The sequence below is a fragment of the Glycine max genome, chromosome 14 (assembly GCF_000004515.6).
Source record: "Glycine max cultivar Williams 82 chromosome 14, Glycine_max_v4.0, whole genome shotgun sequence".
NCBI classification, from domain to species: Eukaryota; Viridiplantae; Streptophyta; class Magnoliopsida; order Fabales; family Fabaceae; genus Glycine; species Glycine max.
In genome coordinates this window covers 3034084-3061234 of record NC_038250.2, presented here as the reverse complement: position 1 = coordinate 3061234, position 27151 = coordinate 3034084, and the positions used below count along the sequence as shown (strand labels likewise).

General features: G+C 33.2%; 3 protein-coding genes across 8 annotated transcripts; 1 reads left to right on the top strand and 2 right to left on the bottom strand.

The window, feature by feature from the left end:
• Window positions 1-298: 298 nt before the first annotated feature.
• Window positions 299-4595, bottom strand: LOC100783742 (UBP1-associated protein 2B). Of its 6 annotated transcripts, none has more exons than XR_417855.4 (3): window positions 2897-4595; window positions 986-1115; window positions 299-477 (listed from the first exon to the last, which is right to left on the bottom strand). XR_417855.4 is itself a non-coding variant. In XM_041009227.1 (3 exons), exon 1 carries the CDS (start codon window positions 4379-4381, stop codon window positions 2897-2899), a length of 1485 nt encoding a protein of 494 aa, XP_040865161.1. In that variant the 5' UTR covers window positions 4382-4507; the 3' UTR covers window positions 1929-2218; window positions 2317-2324. The 6 variants fall into 6 exon arrangements, 4 of the variants coding, with proteins under 4 accessions (XP_006595801.1, XP_040865160.1, XP_040865161.1 ...); XR_417856.4 differs by having other exon boundaries at window positions 299-501; window positions 2897-4508; XM_041009227.1 differs by lacking the exons at window positions 299-477; window positions 986-1115 and adding exons at window positions 1929-2218; window positions 2317-2324 and having other exon boundaries at window positions 2897-4507.
• A 5166-nt stretch (window positions 4596-9761) lies between these two features.
• On the top strand, window positions 9762-14441 carry LOC100789052 (SNF1-related protein kinase regulatory subunit beta-1). The gene is made up of 4 exons (XM_003545424.5): window positions 9762-10381; window positions 12494-12672; window positions 12794-12956; window positions 13996-14441. Exons 1-4 carry the CDS (start codon window positions 10187-10189, stop codon window positions 14311-14313), a joined length of 855 nt encoding a protein of 284 aa, XP_003545472.1. The 5' UTR covers window positions 9762-10186; the 3' UTR covers window positions 14314-14441.
• Window positions 14442-19325: 4884 nt separating this feature from the next.
• On the bottom strand, window positions 19326-21536 carry LOC100791702 (calmodulin). The gene is made up of 2 exons (XM_003545425.5): window positions 21199-21536; window positions 19326-20033 (listed from the first exon to the last, which is right to left on the bottom strand). Exons 1-2 carry the CDS (start codon window positions 21272-21274, stop codon window positions 19660-19662), a joined length of 450 nt encoding a protein of 149 aa, XP_003545473.1. The 5' UTR covers window positions 21275-21536; the 3' UTR covers window positions 19326-19659.
• Window positions 21537-27151: the final 5615 nt, after the last annotated feature.

Sequence of the window (27151 nt, the reverse complement as noted above, 5' to 3'; positions counted from 1 at the left end):
CAGCTCAAAATGAAACTGTTACATGCTCACCCATAAAACATTTCTGTCTAATTATATGGTCCACGTAAACTCAGCACCGTAAATCCGTCGTGAGAAAAGCAAATTTTAGCATAGAGAAAAATTGAATTTAAACCCCGTTATCCTTTTCCAATTTCGTTGACAAGTTTTTAAAAAATAAACAAAACACATAAACAAAAAACGGGGGTAATTATTTAACTATAGGTTCTTCCACTAAAAGTTTCGGGGGTCAAGTGTTGGAAGAACCTAAAATTTCTAAATCAATGTAACACCTCGCCCAAGATCAACCAGCTCAAATTTATTGAAGCTCCAACAAAAATGTAACATGGCAAAGTTAAGTATTCTTTTGGAATATTATCAGTAATCTTCTTGATCACCATTTCCTCAAGCCAATATATAATTTCTTGATGTTTGAGAGCCAGGTTTGCAGTTCACGCATGTGCCAACTGCCTTCTCAAGCTGTGTGATCAATATCAGTATGATCTTCATTATAACATCCAGAATGTTAAATAGCCATCCAAAAAATTAATCCTTGTGAGAAAATTATGCATTTTCAGTCTCACGCAAATAAAAACATGAAGAAAACATTACACTTTCTTAGACTACAGCTTTTGCCCAGTTTGGTATTGCCTTTATAAACCCTTAAAAAAGATAACTGTCTTCGACAAGATTTTCAAAAAAAAATTTGGCAAAGCAACATTGGTATGTTGAGTTTTATAAAATGCTTCTTTTGCAGCTTTACCAGATATTAACTTTCACCAAAGACAGCAATATCAAATGGACCTTTCTCCAAGAAAGATTGTACGTAAAAAACAAATTGAAATCCCAAGCGAAATCCAGAAGCCCAACTTGTTAATATATTAGAATTAGAATATCTTCAGAGATTAATTAAAAGCTTCTGAAAGTGAAAAGTAGGCAAGTTTCCGAACTTAACTTTCCCAGACAATAACAAAAGAAAAGATCATACCCATGTATAACTGCAAAGATGATAACACCATCGCACCCATCTGGTCTTCTCTCTGACATTCACTCCAAACCAGGGTACACTTGTATATAGTGAGAGCCAACCCTCCCACCAAGTGTGGCCATTTCTTTGCCTTAGAAGTGAATGGAAAGACCCAAGCTCCATTAGTGGATGCAGATGACAGAAGTTATGAACATATATATTCAAGCTAGTTTGGTAGCAAAGACCTTTGTGTCTGGCACGCCAACCCCTCAAGCAAATATAATATGGTATGACATGTCTAGATTAGTTGCCAACAAAGTTAAACATAACATCTCCACTAATAAAAAAAAAACAAAAACATGTAGAAACTAGGAAAACAAGCTAACTTACACCCAAAGAACTGAGTGCTTATTTTCAATGCGGAGTAAAAAGATGAACAAAGTCGGGATAACGATTCATTTCAATAACTGTTCAATCTTTCATTCAGAAAGGATAAAGAAAAAATGATTTTCTCGAACAAGAACCTTGAATATAGAGGGGACAAGCGAGTGAAAGGATGATGGAAAGGAAAATTATGACAAAAGATAAACCTTGTTTAATGTTGTTCCTCATCATACTTCATTTCACTTTCAATCTCCCAGCCAAAAAATTAAATGGAAGGAAAAATGGTTTGCAAAAGGGATCCAGAAGAAATAATTGATATTCAAATGATACACAGAATTAACAAGTAAATAATAGTCATTACCAATAACCATAAAAAATTACTACAACAGTAGTCCTCAAATCCCCAAAGTACATACCCATTTTTGGATAAGAACATGATACTTTTGAAAAAGATGGTAGTAGCCCTCAAAAACCAAGACAGAATGCCAGACACACACGCAAAACATGTAACTTATACTCGAGTCAGTTATGCTTTGGGAAGCTAAATAAAACAGAATTGGAAGTTCATAAGGAAAAATAATGGTCCACAACACACTTAAAAAATTATTATCATAAAGTTTTCTCTTCCCCAAAATTCACCCGTTCCTCAATATTCCATAAAGGAATACGAGGTATAACAAGATTTTAAAAATATGTCAGGGGGGAAATCTACTAAGATAAGGGAAAAAATACAAGTTTCAGAATCTGGTTCTTAATTAATCAAATAGTAACTAAAATTACAAATGAAAAGATGCATTTGAATAGTGCCTGGTACTTCAGAAGAATCAGCAGAGTCCAAAACTAAATGATTGATGCATCTTATGAGGGTATCTGCACAGTGAATACATAGAGTAAAAAAACTAATTTCACAAAACCAAGTGCCTATAGAAGAAACACAAATACAAATATGAACTCTTAAAAGGCCATACCTCTGGTACTGCAAAATAGATTTTTCAAAGAGTTATTATATTGTCCAAATTTGAACTACAATCCCAGTCAAGGTAATTGTTTGTACAATAAAAAACCAATATTGACAGCAAATGGCACAAGTGTTAAATGCAAGCCTTGGAATGCTAACACAAAGACTATGAACAGATCAAGAAACTTGATGGAAATGGAGCTCAGAGAAAATACAATAAATAGTTATTCATACTGTAGCTAAGACTGAGCAGTCACCATACTGTAGCATCACTATCTTTATAAAACAAGAAAGGCACGTGAGAAACAGATTACCAAACTAGATATTAACATTATAACTGCAAAACAAAATATGGAAAGCATAATTTCATCAGGTTCAATGCAGCCAAACACAATTAGTATGCCACTTGGGCTCATCCATGAATGAAAGAAGCCTGATTGAATCATGCAATTGGTTAACTAATTTTAATACTCATTTTAGTACACATCAATATCCTCAACTTCATGTAATTCCTTGTTTACCAACTAGGGGCATTCAAAGATAGGGCAGCATATGGATTAACAACAAACAACAATTCACGAGCCACTCACCTAATGACCCATGTAAGGAGCACCAGCACCAGGATGAGGTCTCACACCACTGCCCTGTCCCATTTGAGGATTCTGGTATCCGGGTTGCATTGCTGGCTGGTTCCCATACCCCATAGCAGGCTGATTCGCATACGGAGCAGGAGGTCCCGCCTGGTTAACTGGGGCACCCCCAAGCCCTCCAAGCAGATTCCCAAGCCCCAATCCAGCTCCCTGGTTAATCAACGCAGTCAACGCCTGTCCAAGTGCTGGATTCAACCCCTGTGCAGGCAAACCAGGGTTGAAACCCCCCACAGCAGAGCCCGAGGGCGCCATCAAATGACCACTTCCATGCGATGGTCCACCACCACCAGAGGAATACTTGTTCTTCTCCTTCCTCTGGTAATGAGGCTGATGGTGGTGGTGGTGATGAGGATGAGAATGCTGCTGATGATGATACCCCTTGCTCCCCTTAGGACCATCAACAGCCTTCTGACAATACAAAGTATGCCCCTCATAGTTCTTATGAGGCTCTTCCAAAGCCTTCTTGGCACTCTCCACAGACTTGTACACAAAAAGCGCAAAACCCTTAGGTTTCCCAGTGTTCTTATCCAAACCAAGAGGACCATCCTCAACCTCCCCAAACTGCTTGAAGAATTCAAGCAGCTTCTGAGGATCAATCTCAGCATTCACATTGCTCACAAAAATCTTCCTCTGGGTGTACTCAGACACCGGGGTCACGTTCGGCGGTGGAGCCGGAACGGGGCCGGCGGAGGCCAGCTGGCACGAGGTGGTGCGGTTTCCGATCTTCTTTTGAGGGTGTTTCAGCGCCTTGCGAGCATCGTCCCTGTGCTTGAAGAGGATAAAGGCGTAACCCTTTGATTTCCCGGAGACCTTGTCGGTGACGGCCTTGCAATCCTCGATCTCGCCGTATTTCCCGAACACGGCGGTTAGAGTATCGGCAGTGGCGTCCCAGCCAAGGCCATGGACGAAGATTTTCCTGTGCGCAGGGTCCACGTCAGCAAGCCGGCGCACGCTATCGACGAATTCGGGAAACATATCCACGGCCTGCGTGACGAGAGAGTGGAGCTGCTCCTTTGTGAACGGTTCCAGAAGCTTCTCCACGGGCTCTTCTTCGAGAGTGAGATCCTCCTCTTCCTCTTCTTCGTTGTTTCCTTCATTGCCGCCGTTCACTTCGGCGTGGTTTGCAGCCGCCAGGGTTTCTGGATCCTGTTGCTCTTCTAGGGTTTCTGGTGGCCGCTCCTCTTGTTGTTCCTCAGCTTCCTCTTCCTCTTCTTCGCTTTCGGCGTTTTGGGGTTCTTCGTCTTCTTCTTCTTCTTCCTGTTTTGGTTCGTCGACGGCCATCGTGTTAGGATCTTCTAGGGTTTGTTCGGGGTTGGGTTGTTGTTGCTGTTGGTCGAGTTCAACTGGCTCTTGGTCCTGTTGCTGTGGCTCGATGGGTTTGGTGGGTTCGGGGTCAGAGGATCGAAGCTTTCGTTTCTTAGCCATGGCTGCGAGGAGGTAGGGTTAGGGTTTCGGGAATTGGGGGTGTTGTGACTTTAATTTGATTTGCCTGAAGATAGAAGAAAGCGTGATACGATTGCGCTCTCAGTGGGATGTGAAGTAGGAGTCTATTTCACCGACACGGTCCGGTTACTTATCACTCAGTGTTAATGGACCGGGCCGGGCCGGATCTCTACTTCTCCAACATGTAATCTGTTGCAAAAGATTTTGGGAATTGGGGGTGTTTTTTTTTATATCATCATCAATTTATTATATATATTATTTATTTTATATAAATACCTTAGAACATTTATAATATTAGATAAATTATCTATTTTAGTTTTTGAATCTTATAATTTCATATAAATTTAAATGTTTTTTTAAAAAAACCCACTTTCATTTTAAAATTATTAAATTGAGTATTTTACTTAATTTTGCAAATCATTCCGTGCTTTTGGAACATATGTGAGTTATAGTATAAATGTTGTTAACCATCCACATGTTATATATGCCCTGAGAAGAAAAAAAGCTAAACAATAATAATATTGCTTAAAAATGTATAAAATAGTTTCTATCTGTTAGCTTTCATCAGAGATGCTCTTGGTCTATGTAAAGTTGTTCAATGTTATGTGTGTTACCAAGTATCACACCTGAACTAAAAACAAGAACATAATAATTAAATGAGAAATAGTTTTTTTTTTTTCAAAGGAGAGAAACTCCTTCTCTTTAATAAGATTATCTATACGAGTTCTAATTTAGAAAGTGGAGTTTGGTAATTGGGGAGCATTGTTATTCCTTTTTATTTTTTATTTTTTAGAGAATGAGAGAGGAGAGAGAGAATCTTATCCAAATTCCTTGTACGTCACGTAACAATCATATCCCTTTGGACAAAACCAAACGAGAGGCCCCCTTACACGTGTGTCCTCCTTGCCACGTACGGCACCTCTCTCCTCAGCACGCGCCCACTGCTGCGCCTCTTCTTCCCTTGCTCTCTTGTTCCAATTTTATTTTACTTTATTTTTAAAATTAGAGAAACATTCCTTTTACTATTTTTATCACTGTATAAAAATTTCACATGAATCTCCATAAATAATTTAAACCTGATCCTATAAGTGAAATCCACGTAAACAATTATTTACTGATAAAAATGTTAGCTTATCTTTAATATTTTCTTCCTTAAAAAATAACAAATACATTTGGGATATTTTACCAATAAATGTATTTAGGATTAGTTAGCTTGGCGTGAATATGTTATTAAGAAAGTTCGAGAATGAAAATTGCGTGGAAAGATTATAATTTAACTCAGATATTGTCTAAGAGCATGCATGTTGTATTGTTTATGCGAATTGATTAAGAATAAAATGTGTTATTTAACAAAAAAAAAATAAACACTCATTTTAACCATTTAAACATTTGAGTGGTTTTTTTTTTAATTCTTAAATTTATATAATCACAAATTTAAGATAAAAAATCATGTATTATAAATATTCTAAGATAAATTATTATATAATCTAATATTATAATTAGAGAATTTCTACGTAATATGAAATCATTTTTTAATTTATGAAAAATTTAATAACATTTCACATAGAAATTAATCAATATTATATAGTGCATGTGTGGCCGCGCGTCTGATTTACTCGAACGTGAATTAGTGTGAAACTAGAGTCTTTGAACGTGTTTGGAAACACATATTAGATTTACGTTTAAACAGTAAAATCACGTCATAATGAAAAAATGACAGAAAAGCTACATTTAGGTGCTTCTGAGCACGCACTTTAGATATTGCGTCATTTCTGCCCAATTTAGATGATTTTTTATGCGGACCAAACACAGGGATGATTTGGAACCACATAATAATTTCTTATATAAGCAAATAGTTAAAATTCTATTGGTGAATATGAGAAAAGCTAATTTTGAGATTACCAATAATGATCGAACAACGAAGCTGGTATTGGACTATTGGTAATGCTCCAAATGCTTGTTAGAAGCCAGTCAAGTCAATTGCTAATGTTGGAAATTCAATATGATCCTGTAGTAATTGTAGAATATCACTCTTCATGGAAGCTTCTATCATTCATATTTCAGACTATATATTTATTTATGCCTGAGTTTCTAGCAGTAGCATTTTTAATTTCTAATAAATAAATATTGCCTCTAGCACTTCCGTTTTATACTATTTTAATTAAATTAAAATAATATTTTATGGAATTATTTAAGTAGAAGTATTTACACAAGACACACAAGTATTTACTTCATTGGATTTAACGATGTTTTTTTTTATAAAAATAATTTTTAAAAAAAATTTACTTATTTTTTAGTTGTATTTAGATTAATCAAATATTTTTTCTTCTGTTAAACTTAAGGGTTAGGGAAAAAATATAACTTTATTTATTTTTTGATTTTTAAAATATAATAATTTCTTACTTTTTATCGGGCACGAAAGAAAAAGAGAGAGAGAGAAAGGGAAGGTAAAAATGCTTGTAAAAAGGGTAAATGTTTTTCTTTAATGTAAAGGATGAGTCGATGTCAAAATCAAAAAGAATAAATTGAGAATATAAAGCAATGGACTCGTTCTCTTTTAGTGTTGCGCGTGTTCTTAATCATGCACACCTTGGTGTTCCAATCGATCCTTTGAAACGCAGACAAAATAGGTTAAAGGGTCTTAGAAATCTGTCTTCATAGCACTGAATCTGGTGCTTGTGATTAAAATGAATGTGGAAACTTTTTTCACAGGCATATGTGTATTTAATAAAACAATTTGGTAAGGAGTCAATTTTAGCATAAGGGTCTCTTTCATTGCGAAACTAAAATTGTCCAATGTGATGGTGATCCATTTGGAATCACCTCTCACTTGTTCATTGAATGAATCTGCACGCTCTTCGCCTTGGACTCTTCCCAGTTAGGATTTTTTTTTTTTTTTTGTGAAAATCCAACGCGGACATCAATAATTTATATATTATGTTTAATCAATTCCGTTAGATTTTCTCAGTTTTAAAAAAGACAAGAAATTAAAGAATAAATTGTGGGTATGAATATGAAAGAAAAATATGGTACAAACCAAACCATTAAACCTTTTTACTTCTCTTCGTATGTATTAGGGGAAGAGAAAAATATGTTACAAACCATTATAACTTTTTTCAGAGTATAAGCGTTTTTTATCATAAAAAAAATAGATAGTTAGATTCAAACTATCTATCTTTTGTGCCACTTTTGTTTTTCATTATGGAATTTTTTTTATCATGTGTGTCAATGGGAAGTTGAGTCGTGTAAATAAAAAAAATGTGGATGTGATTAAGTTTTTGGGAGATCTATTTGTGATAATTAAGAATCACAAAGTATACCTAATTCTAAAGATACTCACAAAAATATCGACAAGTAAAATGGCTAATTAACTATAATATCGGAACTGGGTATAAAATAACTATATATTTATAAATTTACGCGGATATAAGTATCCTGCACTTATCACAAACATAAACATATATATATATATATATATATATATATATATATATATATATATATATATTATATAATTTTTTGTGAAAACAATTACATTTTTTGATAGTTAATATTCTAAGTCTTTAATCTTTAATAATATCATTCAGAAAGTGAAAAATATTAAACTTTTAATTAGAATTTTTTTAAAACAATCAGAATACATTGTATTCTTAGGTTGAATGATTCTTTTTTTATTTTGTTTATTTATAACTTAAATTTTGAGAAACTAATGTTATATTTGTCTGTTTTGAATATTATATATGTATATTTTTAATGTTATGTTTGAATTATTTAAAAATAAATTTTTACTATAATTGTAGTAATTATTTTAATTAATTTTATGTTAGTTTATTATCATTAACCTTATGCATAAATAAATTATAAATTATGAGTGTAAGTTTGAATATATAAATACCCAACAATATAAGAAGGAGGATTAAAATTACCATCCACACAAATATATGATCAAGTATGAATATTTAAACGCAATTGGAAAGACGGGTTCTATAAACGCAATTTTTTAATTTTTTATTTCACACCAATCAAAGCATGTCTAAGACCAGAGGAAATAATATTCCTTCACATGAGAGAGAGATCTTGTGTGTACATCTTTATTGGTACACATCTTCGTTCTGCCATTTAAAACTCACATCGTAAGCTATTTTTTCATACAAATCTAACATTTTGTCGACTAACCATTTTAAAAATTGATGATAAAACAGAAACTGCAATTAAAAAATTCATTAAAAGAAACCCCACTTGTGCTTCTAACAATTGATAATGTTATTAGTTAACAACCATGCGTGAAGATCGAACTTATATCAAGAATGGCTCGAGTTTTAAGTTTTTTTTTCTTAAAAAAAACCTCACTCAAATATGACACATTTCTGCTTAGCCACAGTAAAATTCTGTGGTAAGATTTATTTTGATCGTAAGGTACAAGAGAAATATTTATTTTCTTGAAAATTTAAAGTTAGAAATGCTTGTTTTTAATATTTGTTTTTTTAAGTAACATTCACAAAAGAATAATATTTCCATAAATGTTTTTTAAGTTGTTTCTTACAAAATTGTTTTCATGAGAGAGGTGAAATACCGACTTTATTTTTGTTACTACAATAATAATATCACATTATTGAATCATTTAAAGTGACAAATAATTGAAGTTTTCGGTTAATATTATATTATTTTTTTATTTTCAAGAAACTTATAAATATTTTCAATAATTTTTGATAAAAAAAATAGATTTTAGTTATTGCTAGAAATAATAATTTTTAGGACTTATTATTTCCAGTGGAAATTTTTTTCTTTCATTAAACGTCTCCTTTAGATAAATCACTGCATTTTCTGGAATGATATCGTAAAAAATACTATAATTAGAAATGCTATTTTTGAATAAGTTCAAAAATACATTATAGTAAATTTAAGAATAGTTTTTAAAGTTAAAAAAATCAAAATAAAAAATAATAGTAGAAATAAAAATTGTACTTGAATTAAAAATAAATTTATCATGTTTTTATAAAAAAAATATTACAACTCTTTACTTTTCTACATCTCGTTATGAGTAAAATAAAATAAAATATGGTTTATCATTTTTTAACATTAAAATATTTAATGTTTTTAAAAACTTATAATAAGCATCACATTCTCATAAATAAATTTCTAAACTGTAAGCCCACTTCAACAATTTACATTATTATTTTCGTTGTATCTTATTATTCAAACTTGCGAATTTTGTTACAGGTGATTAAAATTATTTACGGTATGGATTTTGACTTTTGGATACATACCCGAGGTTTATATAAATAGTAGTAACCATTATTATGAAATTTGATTAAAATAATTTAATTACAAAATAAAAAGAAATCAAATCAAAATTGAATTCGAAGCAGGTAAGAAACAGGGTAAGCGAGATATCCGTACTTCCGTTGCAGAGAGAGCGTGGAAAAACACGCGACGAGGCGAGAGTGGAAAAGATAAATAAATTAAAAGGCTCATCTTTTCCTCTCATTTTTTTTCTTCTGAAATTTAGAGTTTTAATTTCTCGCTCTCCAAAGTCCAAACAGAAGAACATAGCGTCAGATCAGACTCAGACAGGAGAAGTTGATAAGAACAAACAACAACGAAACCCTTCTCCTTCTTCATCTTCTTCTTCCCTACTCTTACTCTCTATCTCATTTCTCCTTCCGTCGTTTCTCTCATCCCTCGCGAGCGTGCATTGCATTGCATTGCTCTCTCTCTCTCTCTCTCTCATAACACGACGACGTTGCCACCGCGCACCGTCGATTGCTTCCGTAAGTAGCCTTTCGCATGGGAAACGCTAACGGCAGAGAAGATGGATCCATTCCCGGCCCCGCCGATCCCTCCGTCGCCGACCCCGCCGCACGTGGAACTCACGCGCCGGACTCCCGCCCCCCGGTTCGCGCCTTCTCCTCCGATTCAATGGCCAATAGCCCGCCGCAGAGCCCTCGCCGCTCCAGATCGCCGATCCTCTTCGGTCCTCAGGTTTTCTCCACAACATCCTATTTGTCTCTTGCTTCCTCTTCGATTTTTCTGCATTTTATTTCGTCTTCACGCTTGTTCGTTGCTGCTGAATTTAATTTTACTTGCTAGGGTGGAATTTTGGTTTTGTTCGGTCAACTAGGTTATTCGTTGATTTTGCTTTCTGTGTTCGGTTGGTGAGTTTCGTGCTAACTATTGTCTGGTGCATGAGAGACAGAGAGCGAGAGATTAGGAGGCAGTGTAGGTAGGGTTACTTTTTTTGTTGAAACCGTGGATTATTTACCCAGTTTATTTTTTATCGCCGTCGAAGTTGAAACGAAATGTGTTGTTGAACGGATCTGGTAATTATGTTGTTGATGGATTTGTTCTTTCCTGCATGGATCGTCACGAACGTGTTTCAGATTGAATAACATTGTGTTTGGATACATGTCGTGGATGTAAAAATTTACGTCAAATTGTAGAATAACGTGGAAGCTACAATTCACAGCTTCTTTACTGACGCAGAAATATGCTTCCAAACACGCAATAACCATGACAGTGACCAACAGGAATGTGGCTGGTTTTGATCGAGTGCATATGGTTTGAATTTTGAAAACTTGTTTGGGGAAGGCATGGAGGGCAGAATGGTGTGGATCTCGGAGATTACTGCTACACCTGCTTGTTCTTTTTGAAACTTTTATTGTCGTGTACTTATATCTGTCTGTTTAGGAGAGTTACCCCTCCTTTTTGAGAAACAACACGTGAAATATTGCAATACGGATAGATGATACTGCCTGCTAATATTGATGCAATAATTTTGAATATTGTTATTAGTGCATCATTATGTAACTTAAAGGAATTTTACAGACAAGATATTTTGTGGTTATGTTCTAATAGCTGTTGAGGGTGTACTTTCAAAAGTACTACACAAGACTATAAGCATGGCATACAATATACATTCAATATTTTTCTGTGCGTCTATTCCCTCCTACCCAATGTTATATCAATCCCATGAATTTGGTAAATATTTGCCCAATGTCTCTTTTATGCCTATTAATGTTCTGAATGTCCTTTTTTTTGTCGTTGATTTGTGGAGAACCCGGAGAAGAAGTTCTATTCTATAGGCACCTCTCTGTCTCTTGTGTAGAGTTGATATATTTCCACGTTAAGCTAAACTTAAAAGACAAGACATGCTTAAGTTTATTTTGTATGAATTACTGTCCATAGCTATTTGGTGGCACCTTTGCACCATAGCTATTTACCCTTGCTAACAACTCCAATGAAACTTTGATTATATTTTCCTATAAATCCAGAAAATTAGAGGACATTCCTGTTTTAGTAACTCATAGTTATTGTTACTAATAAACATAGTAGTCAATCTTGTTATAGTGGTTTTGTGGTATGCCGCTCCGCTCCTCTATCTGGGATTGGTGACTAGGCTAATAAATATGTTAGAGCTGTTCTCAAGGTTGTAAACGAAGGGCTAGTGACATACATGTGCATTAATAATCAAAACAACCTCCCTCCACTTTGTTTTTTTTTTTCCTTTTTGTGAAAACAAGTAATAAAACCTTAAATTTGCCTGTCTTTGAATATAAATTTGGAAGAGAGAATATTATTATGTGCCATTAAATAACATGGTTGCTAGATAATTTTTTTTGTATTAATATTTAATAGAGTTTGATCTGAGAATGCATTGTGTGAAAAATCATGATATACTTGTTGATGGTTCAACTTAAGTTGTGTGATTATACTTATACTTTCTATTGTAAATTTTCTTTACCTTGAGTGATTTTTGCTAATGAATTGAAGAGGTTGACACTTGGCAGAAATGTATAGTTTTGTGAATTAAAATTTGTCTATCTGAAAAGTGTAGTTTTTTGGTTATAACTTGTGCACAATGTTCTTATTGACTTAGCTGTCTCCCATGGAAATGGTAAATACATTCTGAAACATCTTTTATGATCTGCAATACATATGAAGCTTTCTTTCTTTATGTGTGTGTGTGGCTTACTGAAATTTCAATTTCTCTCTAGTTGGGATTTTTTTTTTTTCTGGGTTAGGAAACATGTAAATCTCACCAGTGGCAATTTGGCATTACTTCAAATAAATGTAGAATTTCCTTGTGTTTTTCAGGTTCCTCTAGCTCCATTACAAAGAGGTAATGGCCCTCCTTTTCTCAATCAAATGTGGCAGAATGAGTCTCATGGTATTGTTAATCAACTTCCTGAGCAAGGGATCCCTGTCATGATTACATGGAACTATGGTGGTAACAATGTGGCTGTGGAGGGATCTTGGGATAACTGGACATCTAGGTGAGATTTAACGACTCCTTTTTTGGTAACAGTAGTACTGAATTGTATTTGACATGAAAAGTTATCATAACTGCAAATGATCTACAATGAGATTAGTACCAGTGAATTTTATTACTTGCAGGAAGGCATTACAGCGATCTGGCAAGGATCACTCAATCCTTATAGTCCTTCCACCAGGTATATATCATTACAGGTTCATTGTTGATGGTGAAGAGAGATTTACTCCAGAGCTTCCCAATGTAGCTGATGAGATGGGACATGTCTGCAATCTTCTTGATGTTAATGTATGCATTGACCTATTTGTTTCTTTCTCTTTATGAAAACAACATCGTTTTGTGAACATATTTTCATCATGAAATTTGTTCTCCTGTATATTTAAACTGTGTGTCTGCATTGAAGTCTTTTTCTTCTGTGTCAAGGTGAATGCTTCAGTTGGGTTTTAAGATGAACTTGACATACAACAGATGCCGAAGATCTTTCCCCCTCCCCCTTTTCTAGGTCTTTGTTTTATGTTGTATTTGTGGCGAGGAGGGCGAGGACAGGTAGGGGTGTGCAAAAAAAAAAAACAACGGTTCGGACTGAACCGGATTGCAACCGAACTGAAACTGGACTGGTTTTTATCTGAACTGGTTTGAACAAAAAATAAATGCACGGTTTTACAAAACCAGTTTGGTTAACTGAATTCTTTATACAAAATTGGTCCAGTTAACCGAACTGGTTTTCGCCGGAATCAAATTCCTTTTATTAGAAAAACCCAGTTTGAAATTGATTCCTTTTTTTTGAAAAACCCAGTTTGAAATCAGTGTGGTTCTTAGAACCTGTTTAAAATTGGTTCAAAACCAGTTTGGTTCAAAACCGTTTATAAAAACCAGTCCAGTTTTGAGCCGATTTTCTAAACCAATTCGGCTATTTGAATATAAATCCGATTTAATTGATTCAGAACCAGTTCGGTTCAATTTTTTTACCGAACCGGTTTTTGCACACCCCTAAGGACAGGTAGCCAGGTGGGTGGGGCAAGGAAAGAGTGATGCATCCTATGTTGTTTTGTCATGTCTGCACTCTGCATGCCATCTGTGGAGATAACGGATGAACATAGACGGGAAACACTGGTTTCTGCACTCTACTATTGGTTCATGGAAAGCCAATTTTCATAGGTTTTTGTGCTTTTAGGGCTGGGCATTAGTGGGACTGTTGAATGAAATTCGAGTAATAAAAACTAGCAAATTGTTTCACAATTTTGCTTTACTTGACTATCAATACAAAAAGAAAAATTCAGCTGATTTGTCTTCCATTTAACGATTTAAATGTTATGGTTTTCTGCAGGATTATGTGCCAGAAAACCCTGATGGTGTGTCCGAGTTTGAAGCACCACCCTCCCCCGAATCCAGCTATGGCCAAGCATTTCCAGCTGAGGAAGATTTTGCAAAAGAGCCGATGGCCGTTCCTTCGCAGCTGCATCTTACTGTCCTAGGTATGGAGAAATCTGACATAGGTTCCTCTTCAAAGCCCCAACATGTTGTGCTAAATCATGTCTTCATAGAGAAAAATTTGGCCTTAAAGTCTGTTGTTGCCCTGGGACTCACTCACAGGTTCCAGTCCAAATATGTGACAGTTGTCCTTTACAAACCACTCAAGAGGTGAAATATGTGACGCTTGTCAATTATATAAACCTTTTTTTTTCTTTTTTCTTTTTGGTAGCCTCAGTCTGTAAAGATGAAAATTTAAATAATACTCCTTGACAGGTGGTATATGAAGGGCTTATGTCTATATATGCTTGAGGCTTCTGTTCAAATTGATAAATTAAACCTTTTTGCTTTTCAATCACTTTTTTTTCAATTACTTTTTGTTTCTTTTCCTTCTTGAATTATTGAAGTATCAATAGGGTGGTAAGGGGGTGCTGATTATAATTGTGTTTTTTGGATCAAAATATCAAATTATTGTTTATAATATCAAGTTATTAGCTTAAAATAATGGTACCTTTGGATGGAAAGACAGGAAATATAGAGAAAGTAAATAGAGAGAAAAATAAAATGGATATTAATATATTTTCTCTCGGTGGAAGAAAAAGTGAGAAAGAGAAGGAAAAAATTGAATTTTAGAAACAAATTTGGCTTGCTTATTTTATGTTTTTCAAAGCTGTTTTCTATTCTTTGAAATTATTTGATGAAAATAGATTTATTGTAGTGTATTTTCAAAACTTTTTTTTTTTTGTTTTTAAAGCCAAAAACTTGTATCATTTTCAAATCTTGTTTTCTTGTGTGTTTTTTTTGTTATCTTCTTTTCTGACGTTTATTCTTTAAAAATGAGTTTTGATGTTTTTTTAAAATAATCAAGCACATCTTTTTTTTTCAATTCAAATTATTTATTTTCTTTTTTCATTGCACTCTACTGGTACGGGATAAAAATATAGATGAGTAAAATGTCAAGATTTTAATATTGTCGGGGGTAAATTTTTTCATTAAGAAAAATTAGTCGTTCGGTTCTTATATTGCAAAAACATTAGTTTCTACACTTAATTTTTTTAATCAATGCACAATTACTTTTGATCCCTGTTTTTCCTTTTCATTATTTGTGTTGGGTTAGCAAATAATAAACTTGAAATTAGAAAATTGTGTCTCACTTTTTACTTAAATAAATGTTAAAAGAGTAGTGACACTTTCTACCCATTGTGTTATTGGTTAAAGTTTATTAAAAATTAAAAAATTTTCTATCTCACTTTTTATTTAAAAGAGACTCACTTATAATTTTGTAGTAATAGATTTTAACTAATAAAATAATAGTGTGTACTCTTAAAAAAAATAAAATAATAGTTTGTTACGGAAAACATTATTCTTATACACTTTTTTTGGTTGCATAGAAAAGAAGGAAAGAGAGGAGAAAAAGTGAAGAAATAGAGAGTAGATTGTCATCTTTTCTTGAAGAAATCGAGGGAGAGAAATAAAAAGGTGCGGGATTTACATTTATTTTTCCACAAAATTATGCCGAAATGATCAATATATAGTACTCATTTCTTGCAGAAAATGATCGATTATTTTTAGTTGTTAGTCGATTATCATTAGCGTATATGATAAAAAGTCATTTTTCAAAAATAAAATTGATTTTCATTTCTCTCGAGTTGCTAAAATCTACTTTCATACAGAACTGGTTTTGGATATTCTAAAATAGTAATTGATTATGCATTGGACCCATGAACTTCAATCGATTTTCACGCAGTGGACAAAAAAAAACGATTTTCCTTTCCAGCACAATTGATTGCAAGAGTTTGATAGTGTTTTTTTTTTTTATTAAATTAATTCTTTTTTACTCTTTTTCTTATTTTTTATTTCTTTTAAATCAAATACCTCTATATTCATTCTATTTCTCTAATCTTTTTTTTTATCTATTATATTTTTCACCTATTTTTTTCTTCCTATCTAACACACTCCTAATCATTACAGGCCAAGAGTAAAAATAGTGAGTATAAGTTTAATAATCACAAGAAGACATCAATTTTCATTTTCGTTTAAAGGAGAAGGCATGAATAAATGTGATATCTTCTATCTCTAGAGTGACATTATATACAATAAATTTATATCAGGTACAAAATTGTGTGTTATGTGTTGTATGAGGGATCTGCATAAGTTTGCAAGGATATTTTGGGTTCTATTAGAGAGTTAAAAATTCTAATTAGGATGATTATATATATAAAAAAAAAGTTAAGGGATCAACAAACACCTCCTAGACTGAAAAAAAGTTGGTACATTTTTGTTGAATGAATTATTATTTTTCTTCTATAATTATGAGAAATATGGATCCAAAATATTCTTGTCCTTTAATTTAATGTATATATGCTGTTAAATTTATATTATTTGAATAATCTGCACTGCACCCCAAGAGATATTGATATGGTTCCTCCCTTACGTGCAACAAAATCATTGAGATTCTTCTATCCACCTTATTCTTTTCTCCCTCTTCCCTTGCATTTTTATCATTTCTTTTTCTTTTTCTTGGTGATTTATCTCCTTTTAACTTAATTGATTCCTTTAGTTTGCACACTTTACTCTGCCTACTTGCTTTTCTTTTTTAAAAATCCATGATTGCAGCTTTGATCTATTCGAGATATTTGAAGTATGTAGCTATTGCATGCATGCCTAAAGAGACCTGAGTCGGCATGATATTTTACAGACACCAAACAAAGCCAACAAACACGCTTGTTTCCTCTCCATGTTTGGTTGTGAAAAAAGTTTCACCATGCTAATGCTAAGGATATATTTGGTTTAAAGGAATAAAATGAATGTAAAAGTAAAAAAAGATGAAAGATTTAAATTAAAATTAAGATGAAGGGAACCAAACACTAACCATCCTGAGCCACATGCAAAATCCCAAAGTTGCAAAAATGAAGATGCCACAATATGGTAAGCAGGTTAGGCCGTACCATAAGGTACAGCATGTTACTATTTATAACATGACAACTGTGCCAATACAGTAGTACAAATGTACAATACCATGTACTGAAGATTCCTTTTCTTTTTAAGGATGCTATCACTTATCCAAGTTAACAAATCACGACAAATTGGACATCTGAAACATGAAACAAGGATCTGGATCATTTAGACTTCAAGAGTTTCAAAATAAACTGCACCTACAGTTGCAAATCAAGTCATTATTAAAGTTAATAAAATTTAATTTTAAATATTAATTTATTGCATAATAAAATAAAATCATTGGATTCGTAAGATTCATCCAGTTTCTCTAAAAACTGTTGAAGATCAAAATCCCGAAAACAGATGTTAACAAAGTCATTTCCGTGGGATAAATTATTCAAAGGTCCTCTCATGAGGGTGTTTGGTACAGATGCAGAAGTTATTTCAATAATCAATTACATGTATAATTGATTATAATTAGAATTGATTTTTATTTGTATAAGTTTGTTGTCAAAAATCAGCTTTCACATAATAAATTAGAAAAAAAGTAGAAGGTTATTGGAAAAAAGTTGTTGGGAAATTTGGGAATAACTAAAGAATAATGTTTTTAGGAGAAAAAAGGTTGTTGAGAAATAATCACAAATTTCAAATTTTTAGCTATATGAAAGCAACTTATTTTTTCAATGTATTTTTTTAACAAATTTTTAGATAACGAAAACAACTTATTTTTTCAATGAAAAAACCTTTTATCAAATTTTAGCTGATGCCCTAAACGCACTAATTATTTTTCAAACACTTTATCTCTATAAAAAAAGCTGAAATAAAAAAATAGGGTTAAATATGTTTTTTCCTTCAAAATTTAACAAATTTGTTTTTTCCCTTTAATTTCCTTTGCATTTTATTCCAAAATTTTAGAAATATTAGATTTTAGTCCTTTTCTTAACTATCTTAAGAGGTAGGAGACAATGTGATGAGGGGATTCAATGAGGATCTTGATCTTAACCAATTACATCAACTCAGAATAGTGACGACATCCGTCAAAGGAACATTATCTTCTCCAATCATCTATTACTTTTTTTCTTCTTTTTTTTTTACTTTATGTAATTATGTTTTTAATTGGTTAACTTAATTATGTTTTTAATTTTTTAATTGGTTAACTTAATTTTGTTTTTAATTTTTCTAATTAGTTACATGGAATGTCAAATTACTTCAAACCACTGCCTAGGACGACCACGTGGTCACATCTAACTATAGAAGAAGCAAACATAATTAAGAAAAAGACTAAAATTTGATATTTCTAAAATTCTGGAGATTAAATGTATTTTTTTCTTTAAAGAATTAAATTCAAATTAATCCAATGTATTTTCATTGGACAAAAATATATTTAACCCAAAAAAATATTATCCAAAACATGAGTGGAGGAATCCTCCAAACATTTAAATCATTGATTTAAGTAATATAAAAAAAATGGATGGCTTTTGACAACCAAATTGTCAAGGCAAAAGTGAAAAGAGTAATGCCTCATTCATCACCCAAATACATATTTTTTTTAATTGATTTCTTTTTATCACATCGCATCTTGGATAAGACATATACCAAAGAAAAGGAGGAAGTTGGTGCCTCCACGATGGTGGTTCTGGCATTGTGCATCTTCAAAAGCACCCACATGTTACGAATTGGCGCAGTGATTTTGACTTTGCTTGTGCTTTCACAGTGAATTTGGATTTGGATTTAGATTTGGATTTGGATTTTCTGCTGCTAGCACAATGCCTCATTCTGAAAGAAATTAATCTCGTGCCATCAGTAAGGGAAAATCTTTCGTGCTCAGGTTGGATTGTGCGGCATCAATGTCCCACGTAGAACCATTTAATGTAACAATAAATAATATAATGTTTCATTATCTTAACATAATTGCTAAGTAAACAAGTTTGGGGTTAGCTTCGATTTTCTTGATCCTATGTCTTTTTATTTGGGTTCCAAAGGCACGTTCATGCGACGTGCATTAGTTTGATGTTTGCATTTTAAGTACATTGTTATCGAAAACGAGATCATAAACAAGTTGGCAAGGCTGTGCATATTTCTTTAATTATTAGTAAAATCACTTTTTATTTTGCTAAAGGCGTTGACAAATTGAACACAGCACTCTTGATCTAGACCGTTGCAATGTTGTTATTAACTAAATCATTATTGGATTGAAGTCGAGAAATGCAAAATGATCACAGAAACAATCATATAATAGCATAAAGACGGTTTTAACAGTATAAGTCACCCATATGTAAAAGCACTAATTGCAACCAATTGTTCCAGTTTCATAGTAGTAACCCAAAAAACATGAAAAGTGAAGTACAAATGCATGGTGAGACACAGCTAATCCAAGCTACTAAAACAAGGGACAGAGCAAACAAGTAGAAAATACTAATGAGCAATACCAATAAATAAAAGCAAACACAAATCCGACCAACAAAAACTAATGACCCCAAATGAAGATTGTCCTAATGAAAATAGAATTTTCATCAAAACTTATCTGCCCTGTCCCTTTTCTGTTCATGTGCTTTCAAATGTTTTTGTTATGGTTGATTGGTCCTCACTTGGCCATCATGACTTTGACAAACTCCTCGTAGTTGATCTGCCCATCACCATCAACGTCAGCCTCACGAATCATCTCATCGACTTCCTCATCAGTCAGCTTCTCACCGAGATTGGTCATTACGTGGCGGAGCTCTGCTGCAGAGATGAAACCATTCTGATCCTTGTCAAACACACGGAAAGCCTCCTTCAGCTCTTCCTCTGAATCAGTGTCTTTCATCTTGCGCGCCATGAGATTGAGGAATTCTGGGAAATCAATGGTACCATTCCCATCAGCATCAACCTCATTTATCATGTCCTGCAGCTCAGCCTCAGTTGGGTTCTGCCCAAGCGACCGCATCACAGTCCCAAGTTCCTTGGTGGTAATACAACCTGTATCATTTGGAAACAAAAGAAAAAAGGTTAAACACAAACAAGAAATTCAGCCTCACAAGGAAATGCATGATCCAATTTAAGAATCAATCAAGTGCATGTTAGGAAACTCATCACAAAGCAAAATATTATGTCAATTTAGTTAGCTTCAGGTTGGAAAAACACATCAACAACATGCAACCAAACACGTTATAAGATGAACACTTAGATCTAAAATTTTGGTTTTCTGCTCAAATCATATTCCCAAGTTTCGTTCAAGAGCTTCAAACACATCAACACTAATGACAGGAATGTGCACATGGGGAGTGGTATCCATAATATTCCAGGTTAATTTGATCTTTTGCCTACAATTTCATAAATCTATAAATGTATCATGACGATACAAGACTCACAAATCCAGTACTATGGGGGTAAAAAATCCTTTACATTCATTATAAACCACAGCACAGCTCAACAATAATCAATCATAAATCCCACTTTCTTATTCTGATAAGAGATTCACATACCATGCAATTCTTATTTCATTCTCAGATATATCTTCAAAATTAACAAAAATGCAGTCAATAAACGTAAAGGGGGCCAATCCTACATGAGTAATTATATAAACATACATTCTCATATTTCCAATCCATTTTCTTCCTATCTCTTTCTTTCCCATCACATCATTATCACTATCTCTTCCTACCTAAATCCACCTCAAAATGGGGAGGGGGGGGGGGGCGGGGGTGGAAGTTTATATTTTTCCATCCTATTAAGTTATTTACAAATCCAAACATGTAGCACCACATGTCACATCCACAAACAATTCCGAATTTCTGATCGAGAAATCAAACACCCACAAATCAAATCCGGATTCACAGTTGAAAACATTCACCCCAACCAACCCCACAATCCTAGAACAGGAAAAATTATCACATCACAAGCAACATTAGCGAAGGGCAAAACGGGAAAAAGGTTGGATATTTCAGCGAGAATGCAAATCCAATTCATTCATACACACACCCACAAACATCAAGGAGCAAAAAATGAAAGGAGAAGACACCCAATGAGGAAAAGATTAAAAATTTCAACAAAATAATCAAAAGGGTAAGAAAGAAAAACGAGATTGGAATGAGATCTAATGATAAGAGGGCCAGAGAGAGAAAAGGGATCCGAGAAAAGAGACCATCGCCGTCCTTGTCGAAGAGGCTAAAGGCTTCCTTGAACTCAGAGATCTGTTCGTCGGTGAGCTGATCGGCCATTGGAAATTAATTGATCGATGGATCTCTCTCTCTCTCTGCGATGTGATGTGGAAAAACAAAGGAGGAGGACTATGTTATTTATATGCTCTTACAAACACCAACGAGGACTTCTCTTTTCTTTTTATGGTGTACTTAATTCCTTAATTCAAACATAACCTAGTTGTCATAACGCCAAATTAATGTATTATTCTCTAACAATAGAAACAACAACACTAGTACGGTCTACACAAAATTACAATGGTACTTAACTCTCTAATAATATGTGCTTTTGATTCTTTGTTTGATGTTTTTGAAAGGACATAAAATAAAAACTAAATACTAGTTTATACACTTTTATATGGTTAGTTAATCATAAATTATTATCTAAGATAATTTGTTAATTTTTATAATAATTTTTTTTAAAATAATATCTATTGAAATATTTTATTGGTGAATTGCGTAAATTTTTTTATGTTGATAATGCATAAAAAATAAAATCTAAAATGAAATAATAGGTCAACATGGTAATACACTTTAATTTTTTGAGGAATTAATATATTTTAATTTTAATAAAAGATAAATTATATAAAAAAGTAAGTAGAATGTTTTCCTCTATTCTTCTATTTATGTGACCTAAATACTTTGTTCAAAAAGTGACTCCTGAATACCCGTGATTTAATGGGAGGAAAAAAGGATAGTGTATTTATAGTGATAATTTTATTCATTGATCTAACATGACCTGATTGATTCTTTATTGAAGTAGATTTAGGACAGATGTTGTGAAGATGGAAAAAAAAGTATGAAAAATATTAATATGTAATTTTTTAAAAGTGTTTAATATGTTTTTAAAAAGAAATTGAAATAAAACCTGGTTCAATTATTTAAAACATAACATTCAATCATAAACTGTTACATAGCTGAAAAATGGTTGACTTTTGTTGTAATTATTTAAAAAATTATATTTAGGGTAATTTATAAGTTGATAATATAAAAAAGTTACACTAATAATGTATTATAATTAAATTCTTTTAAAAACCAATACTTTTATTATTTTGAATGGGTACACAATAACAAAGTTTTATAAAATAAATTCACAAATATTCTCAATAATTTTATAGGGATGGAAAATAAAACGAATGGTTGTATTGTTTTATATTATTATAATGTAGAAAATCAATGTATTAAACACATTGAATTCTTCACTTTATATTACAGGGTATATGAAGAATTTTATCATTAAAAGATGCATTAAAATAAACATTTTTTTTATAAAAGTAAAACGTTTATATAAACAATATTATTGTTATTATCATCGTAAATGTTTTACTCCAGGTATTGACTTTAGAACTTTTGTAACAATATGAGATTTGTGCTCGCTCTCAATTATTTTCTAGTATAGTGTCATCTCTTTAAGCGTGCAACAAATACAGGGTAACTTTTATGTTATAGTAATCCCTAATAAGCACTTTGATACTTATCATAGTGCTACAGTAACTTTTATGTTGAAAAAAGTGGCCGTATATTAAATATTAGAAACAACTTTTAATGCATTTGTTATAGGATGTGCGTAATCTGTGCTATAGGGGTGCCTATCTTTGCAACTGATGTTTCATGAGACTTATTTCTATAATTGATGAACTACAGATGCGACAAGTATGCAGGGCATTATCTGACATTTTATTTTATCGTAGGATTCTTCGGTTCATGTAAGAGTTGATTTACATTTCCTGTTTTTCGTTTCCTATATTAGGATTAAAAATAGGTGCATGGTGAGATGAAGTAGTTGTTGGCATTTAGGTAGCACAATTGGACCTTCAGCATCAGCAGAATTAGAAGCAGCAGCAAAGTATTATTGTCTTTGCTGGAAGGTGAGAATAGTTGTCTCTTCTGCATTATTGAAATTGTTTCTTTATTAGGACTATTTTCCCTCTAATTTATCTCATTGATGTTTTTTAGTTTTGTTAAGCATGAGAAGAAAATGTAGGAGATGATTGGGAGAAAATTGAAAAGGCATAGTGTAGCACTTAACACTGTCAATTTTGGTGAAGAAATGCAGCACAAGAATTTGATGCCATATGATTCAGCTCAAGCAACACTTATAATCAGTGACAGCAAATCACTACAACTAGATTTAGCTGAGGCTTTGCTGAATTAGATTTCTGATTGTCTATTATTTCCACATCCTTATAATGCTTTGCTAGCATCACGTGATGTACAATGGTAATGTAATTGTTAAATGTACATAAAAATGAAATAAGAAAACTAATCAATTCTTATGCATGAGGGCCTCTCTTTTCTTAGTTCCTTGACAACAGCAGCAAGCAAGTGCTTGGGGATTGACTCCAAGATTACAAAGTGCAATAAGAACAGAAAGTGTGTGATGGTCTATCTGTTAGAGATCCACGTTATGTGCACGTTGCACATTCCTTTATATTTTATTATTTTTGAAAAATTTGTTACTTCTGAATCTGGTCCATTTTCCATCCACATTCATCCCATATCTTTGCAAAATATATTTGCAACCACCTTCAGTAACAAATCACGTACCCATCATCTCACGTATTGATAACTTCTTATCTCACGTCTGATAACTTCCTATCTCACGTTCTGATAACAAGTTGAGAGAGCTCTGTGATGGACAGACTCTATAAATAGGATGGGGTGCTCTCAGTTTTGTATCACCAAACTCACTTCTCTATTCAGAAAAAATACACCATCTATTCAGAGTGAGTAAGGGTCTGGAAGAACAAAACTGTCTTTCAGGTTCGTGTGTGAGCCGCTTCCCGTTCGATTTGCAATGGCTGGAGGTACGTTTGTAATTCCTTTTAATTTCCGCTGTTTGATCTAAATATGCTATTTAAATTTATTTGCATGTTTAGATCAGTGTATGTATATTTTTACATTTGGTATCAGAGCCTATTTGTACCTCTGTCTTGCTTATTGGGTCGTTCCTATGTGGAGTTTATTTTCTGAGTATATGAGTGTTATGTTTTAAGCCTCCTTAATTCAAAATAACATCAAAATTAGGAATGATGTGAGTTTTCTAATTTTTCTATGATTTAGAACGTATTTTTGGGTGTCTAAAATGTATATAATGTGTGGGTTTTTCGAAATTGAGGTAATAATATTTTTTATTTTTTTTTACCACTGGTTTGAATCTCGTTGCTGCCCTTGTTGTTTGTTTTCGTTTTAATTAATTAAAAGGAAGTATAAATGAAACAAAAACGCCTTATGCTGGTTTCGAACCCTCACCCTACAAGCATGAAAGGACTCCCTTTGCCGCTAAGCTACTGCAATTTAATTGTTTATTAACTGCAGTTCACGTGTATTTATAACTTCTGAAGGATAAATCATTTATGCACAGGCTGTTTAAAAATTGTTTGTCTCTTAAGTTATGTTGAACATGCAATATTATGTTAAATACTGGTATGCATTGGATTTAATCCTTTAAAGTTTATTACATGTTGAATGAATATACGTGCAATGTTATTTTGAATTGGTATACATGTAATTTTTATGATTCAATATTGAGCACATTTGCATTATTAAGTATGTTTATGCAAGGTTTATTTTTAAATGTTAAGTGATTAATATAATTTTATTAAATTAGAGAATAGCCACAGCATCTTTAATTGAGTAAAATTATATACTAAATTTATAATCACATTAGAAATATTAATTGTGATTAATCATATGTAATGTGATGAAATCTACCCACAGGAATTTTGTTATATTTGTATGATTAATTAGGATAAAATATTAAATTATATTTCTTAATTTACCCACAGGAATTAAGGAAAAGAACATGATTTAATAGTTTTATCATAAAGTTGCATGATGAATCTAATTGAGTAGGACTTTAGCCCACAGGCAAGTTTTGTGTCACTAGATTCATATATTGAGACATGATTTGCATTGGCAAAACATGACATTTGTTTAGTCTCAAATTTTCTTAATGAGCATGTGTGTTTGTTTGCAGTTTCACAATCTATGAATATTTCTTGTGACCTTCCCATTTTGAAAGGTGATAATTATAAGGTTTGGAAGGAAAGAGTTCTCCTTCATTTGGGCTGGATGGATATTGACTATGCTATAAGGAAGGATGAGCCACCGGCTATTACTGAAACTAGCGAACCTGATGCTGTTGATCTTTATGAAAAGTGGGAGAGATCTAATCGTCTCTCCGTTATGTTCATAAAAACCAACATATCCGCTAGTATCCGGGGTTCAGTTGACCAGTATGATAAGGTCAGAGATCTGTTGAAAGCCATTGATGAACAGTTTACAACCTCTGAGAAGTCACTTGCTAGCACACTCATTATGCAATTCTCTTCCATTAAGCTTACTGGAACGAGAGGTGTGCGTGAACATATCATGCGCTTAAGGGACATAGTGGCTCAGTTGAAAACCTTGGAAGTTACCATGTCTGAATCCTTCCTGGTACATTTCATTTTGTGCACCCTACCTCAACAGTATACACCCTTCAAAATCTCCTACAACACACATAAGGATAAATGGTCTATTAATGAATTGATGACCATGTGTGTTCAAGAAGATGAGAGATTGATAATGGAAGAGGGTGAGAAGGTAAATTTGACTACTTCTAATTCTGGAAAGGATAGGAAGAAGTCTGTAGGCACCAATAAAGGAAAGATTCCGACTCAACCAACAATTAAAAAGGAGTCAAAGTGTTTCTTCTGTAAAAAGAAAGGACACATGAAGAAGGACTGCCCCAAATTTAAAAGTTGGTTTGAGAAGAAAGGTACACCATTTGCCTTTGTTTGTTATGAATCTAATATGATTAATGTGAATCATAATACATGGTGGATTGACTCTGGTTCTACAATCCATGTTTCTAATACCTTGCAGGGTATGGAAAGCCTAAGGAAGCCAGTGGGAAGTGAGCAGTGCATCTACTCAGGGAGTAGGATGAGCTCACATGTAGAGGCCATTGGAACGTGCGTCTTAGTCTTAAGTAGTGGCTTTAAATTACATTTGGAGAAAGTTTTTTATGTTCCTAGTTTCTGTAAAAACTTAATTTCTGTTTCTAAACCTGCACCTTTGGGATTTTATTTTAATTTTACAGACTTTGGTTTTAATTTACTAAATAAATCTGAAATTATTGGTTGTGGTCAATTGGTTGATGGTCTTTATTCGATTGAATTGCAAAATGACGCTACTTCTATGCATGTTTCTGTTGGGTTAAAACGATGTATTGTGAATGAAGAATCCTCTATGTTGTGGCACCGGAGATTAGGACATATCTCTATTGAAAGAATCAAGCGATTAGTAAATGAAGGAGTACTTAGTACTTTGGATTTCGCTGATTTTGAGACTTGTGTAGATTGCATTAAGGGTAAGCAAACTAACAAGTCTAAAAAGGGTGCAAAGAGGAGTTCTAATTTATTAGAAATCATACATACAGACATATGTTGTCCAGACATGGATGCAAATAGTCCGAAATACTTCATAACCTTTATAGATGATTATTCACGATATATGTATCTCTACTTACTTCATTCTAAGAATGAAGCTTTAGATGCCTTTAAAGTTTTTAAGGCTGAAGTTGAGAAACAATGTGGAAAACAAATTAAGATCGTGAGATCAGATAGAGGTGGGGAGTACTATGGTAGATACACAGAGGATGGACAAGCACCAGGTTCATTTGCGAAATTTCTTCAAGAACATGGGATTGTTGCCCAATACACTATGCCTGGTTCTCCGGATCAGAATGGTGTGGCAGAACGAAGAAATCAAACCTTATTAGACATGGTGAGAAACATGAGGAGTAATGTAAAGCTTCCTCAATTTTTGTGGATTGATGCTCTTAAGACGGCTGCGTATATATTAAACCGAGTTCCAACCAAGGCTGTCTCAAAGACACCTTTTGAATTATTC

What these genes read in the sequence shown, in the direction of transcription:
- LOC100783742 (XM_003545417.4), bottom strand. Translation starts at nt 4,381, where the DNA reads ATGGCTAAGAAACGAAAGCTTCGATCCTCTGACCCCGAACCCACCAAA.
- LOC100789052 (XM_003545424.5), top strand. Translation starts at nt 10,187, where the DNA reads ATGGGAAACGCTAACGGCAGAGAAGATGGATCCATTCCCGGCCCCGCC. An exon ending in CGATCCTCTTCGGTCCTCAG is followed by an intron (nt 10,382 to 12,493) that starts GTTTTCTCCACA and finishes TGTGTTTTTCAG; the next exon opens with GTTCCTCTAGCTCCATTACA. An exon ending in TGGGATAACTGGACATCTAG is followed by an intron (nt 12,673 to 12,793) that starts GTGAGATTTAAC and finishes TATTACTTGCAG; the next exon opens with GAAGGCATTACAGCGATCTG.
- LOC100791702 (XM_003545425.5), bottom strand. Translation starts at nt 21,274, where the DNA reads ATGGCCGATCAGCTCACCGACGAACAGATCTCTGAGTTCAAGGAAGCC. An exon ending in CTTCGACAAGGACGGCGATG is followed by an intron (nt 20,034 to 21,198) that starts GTCTCTTTTCTC and finishes CAAATGATACAG; the next exon opens with GTTGTATTACCACCAAGGAA.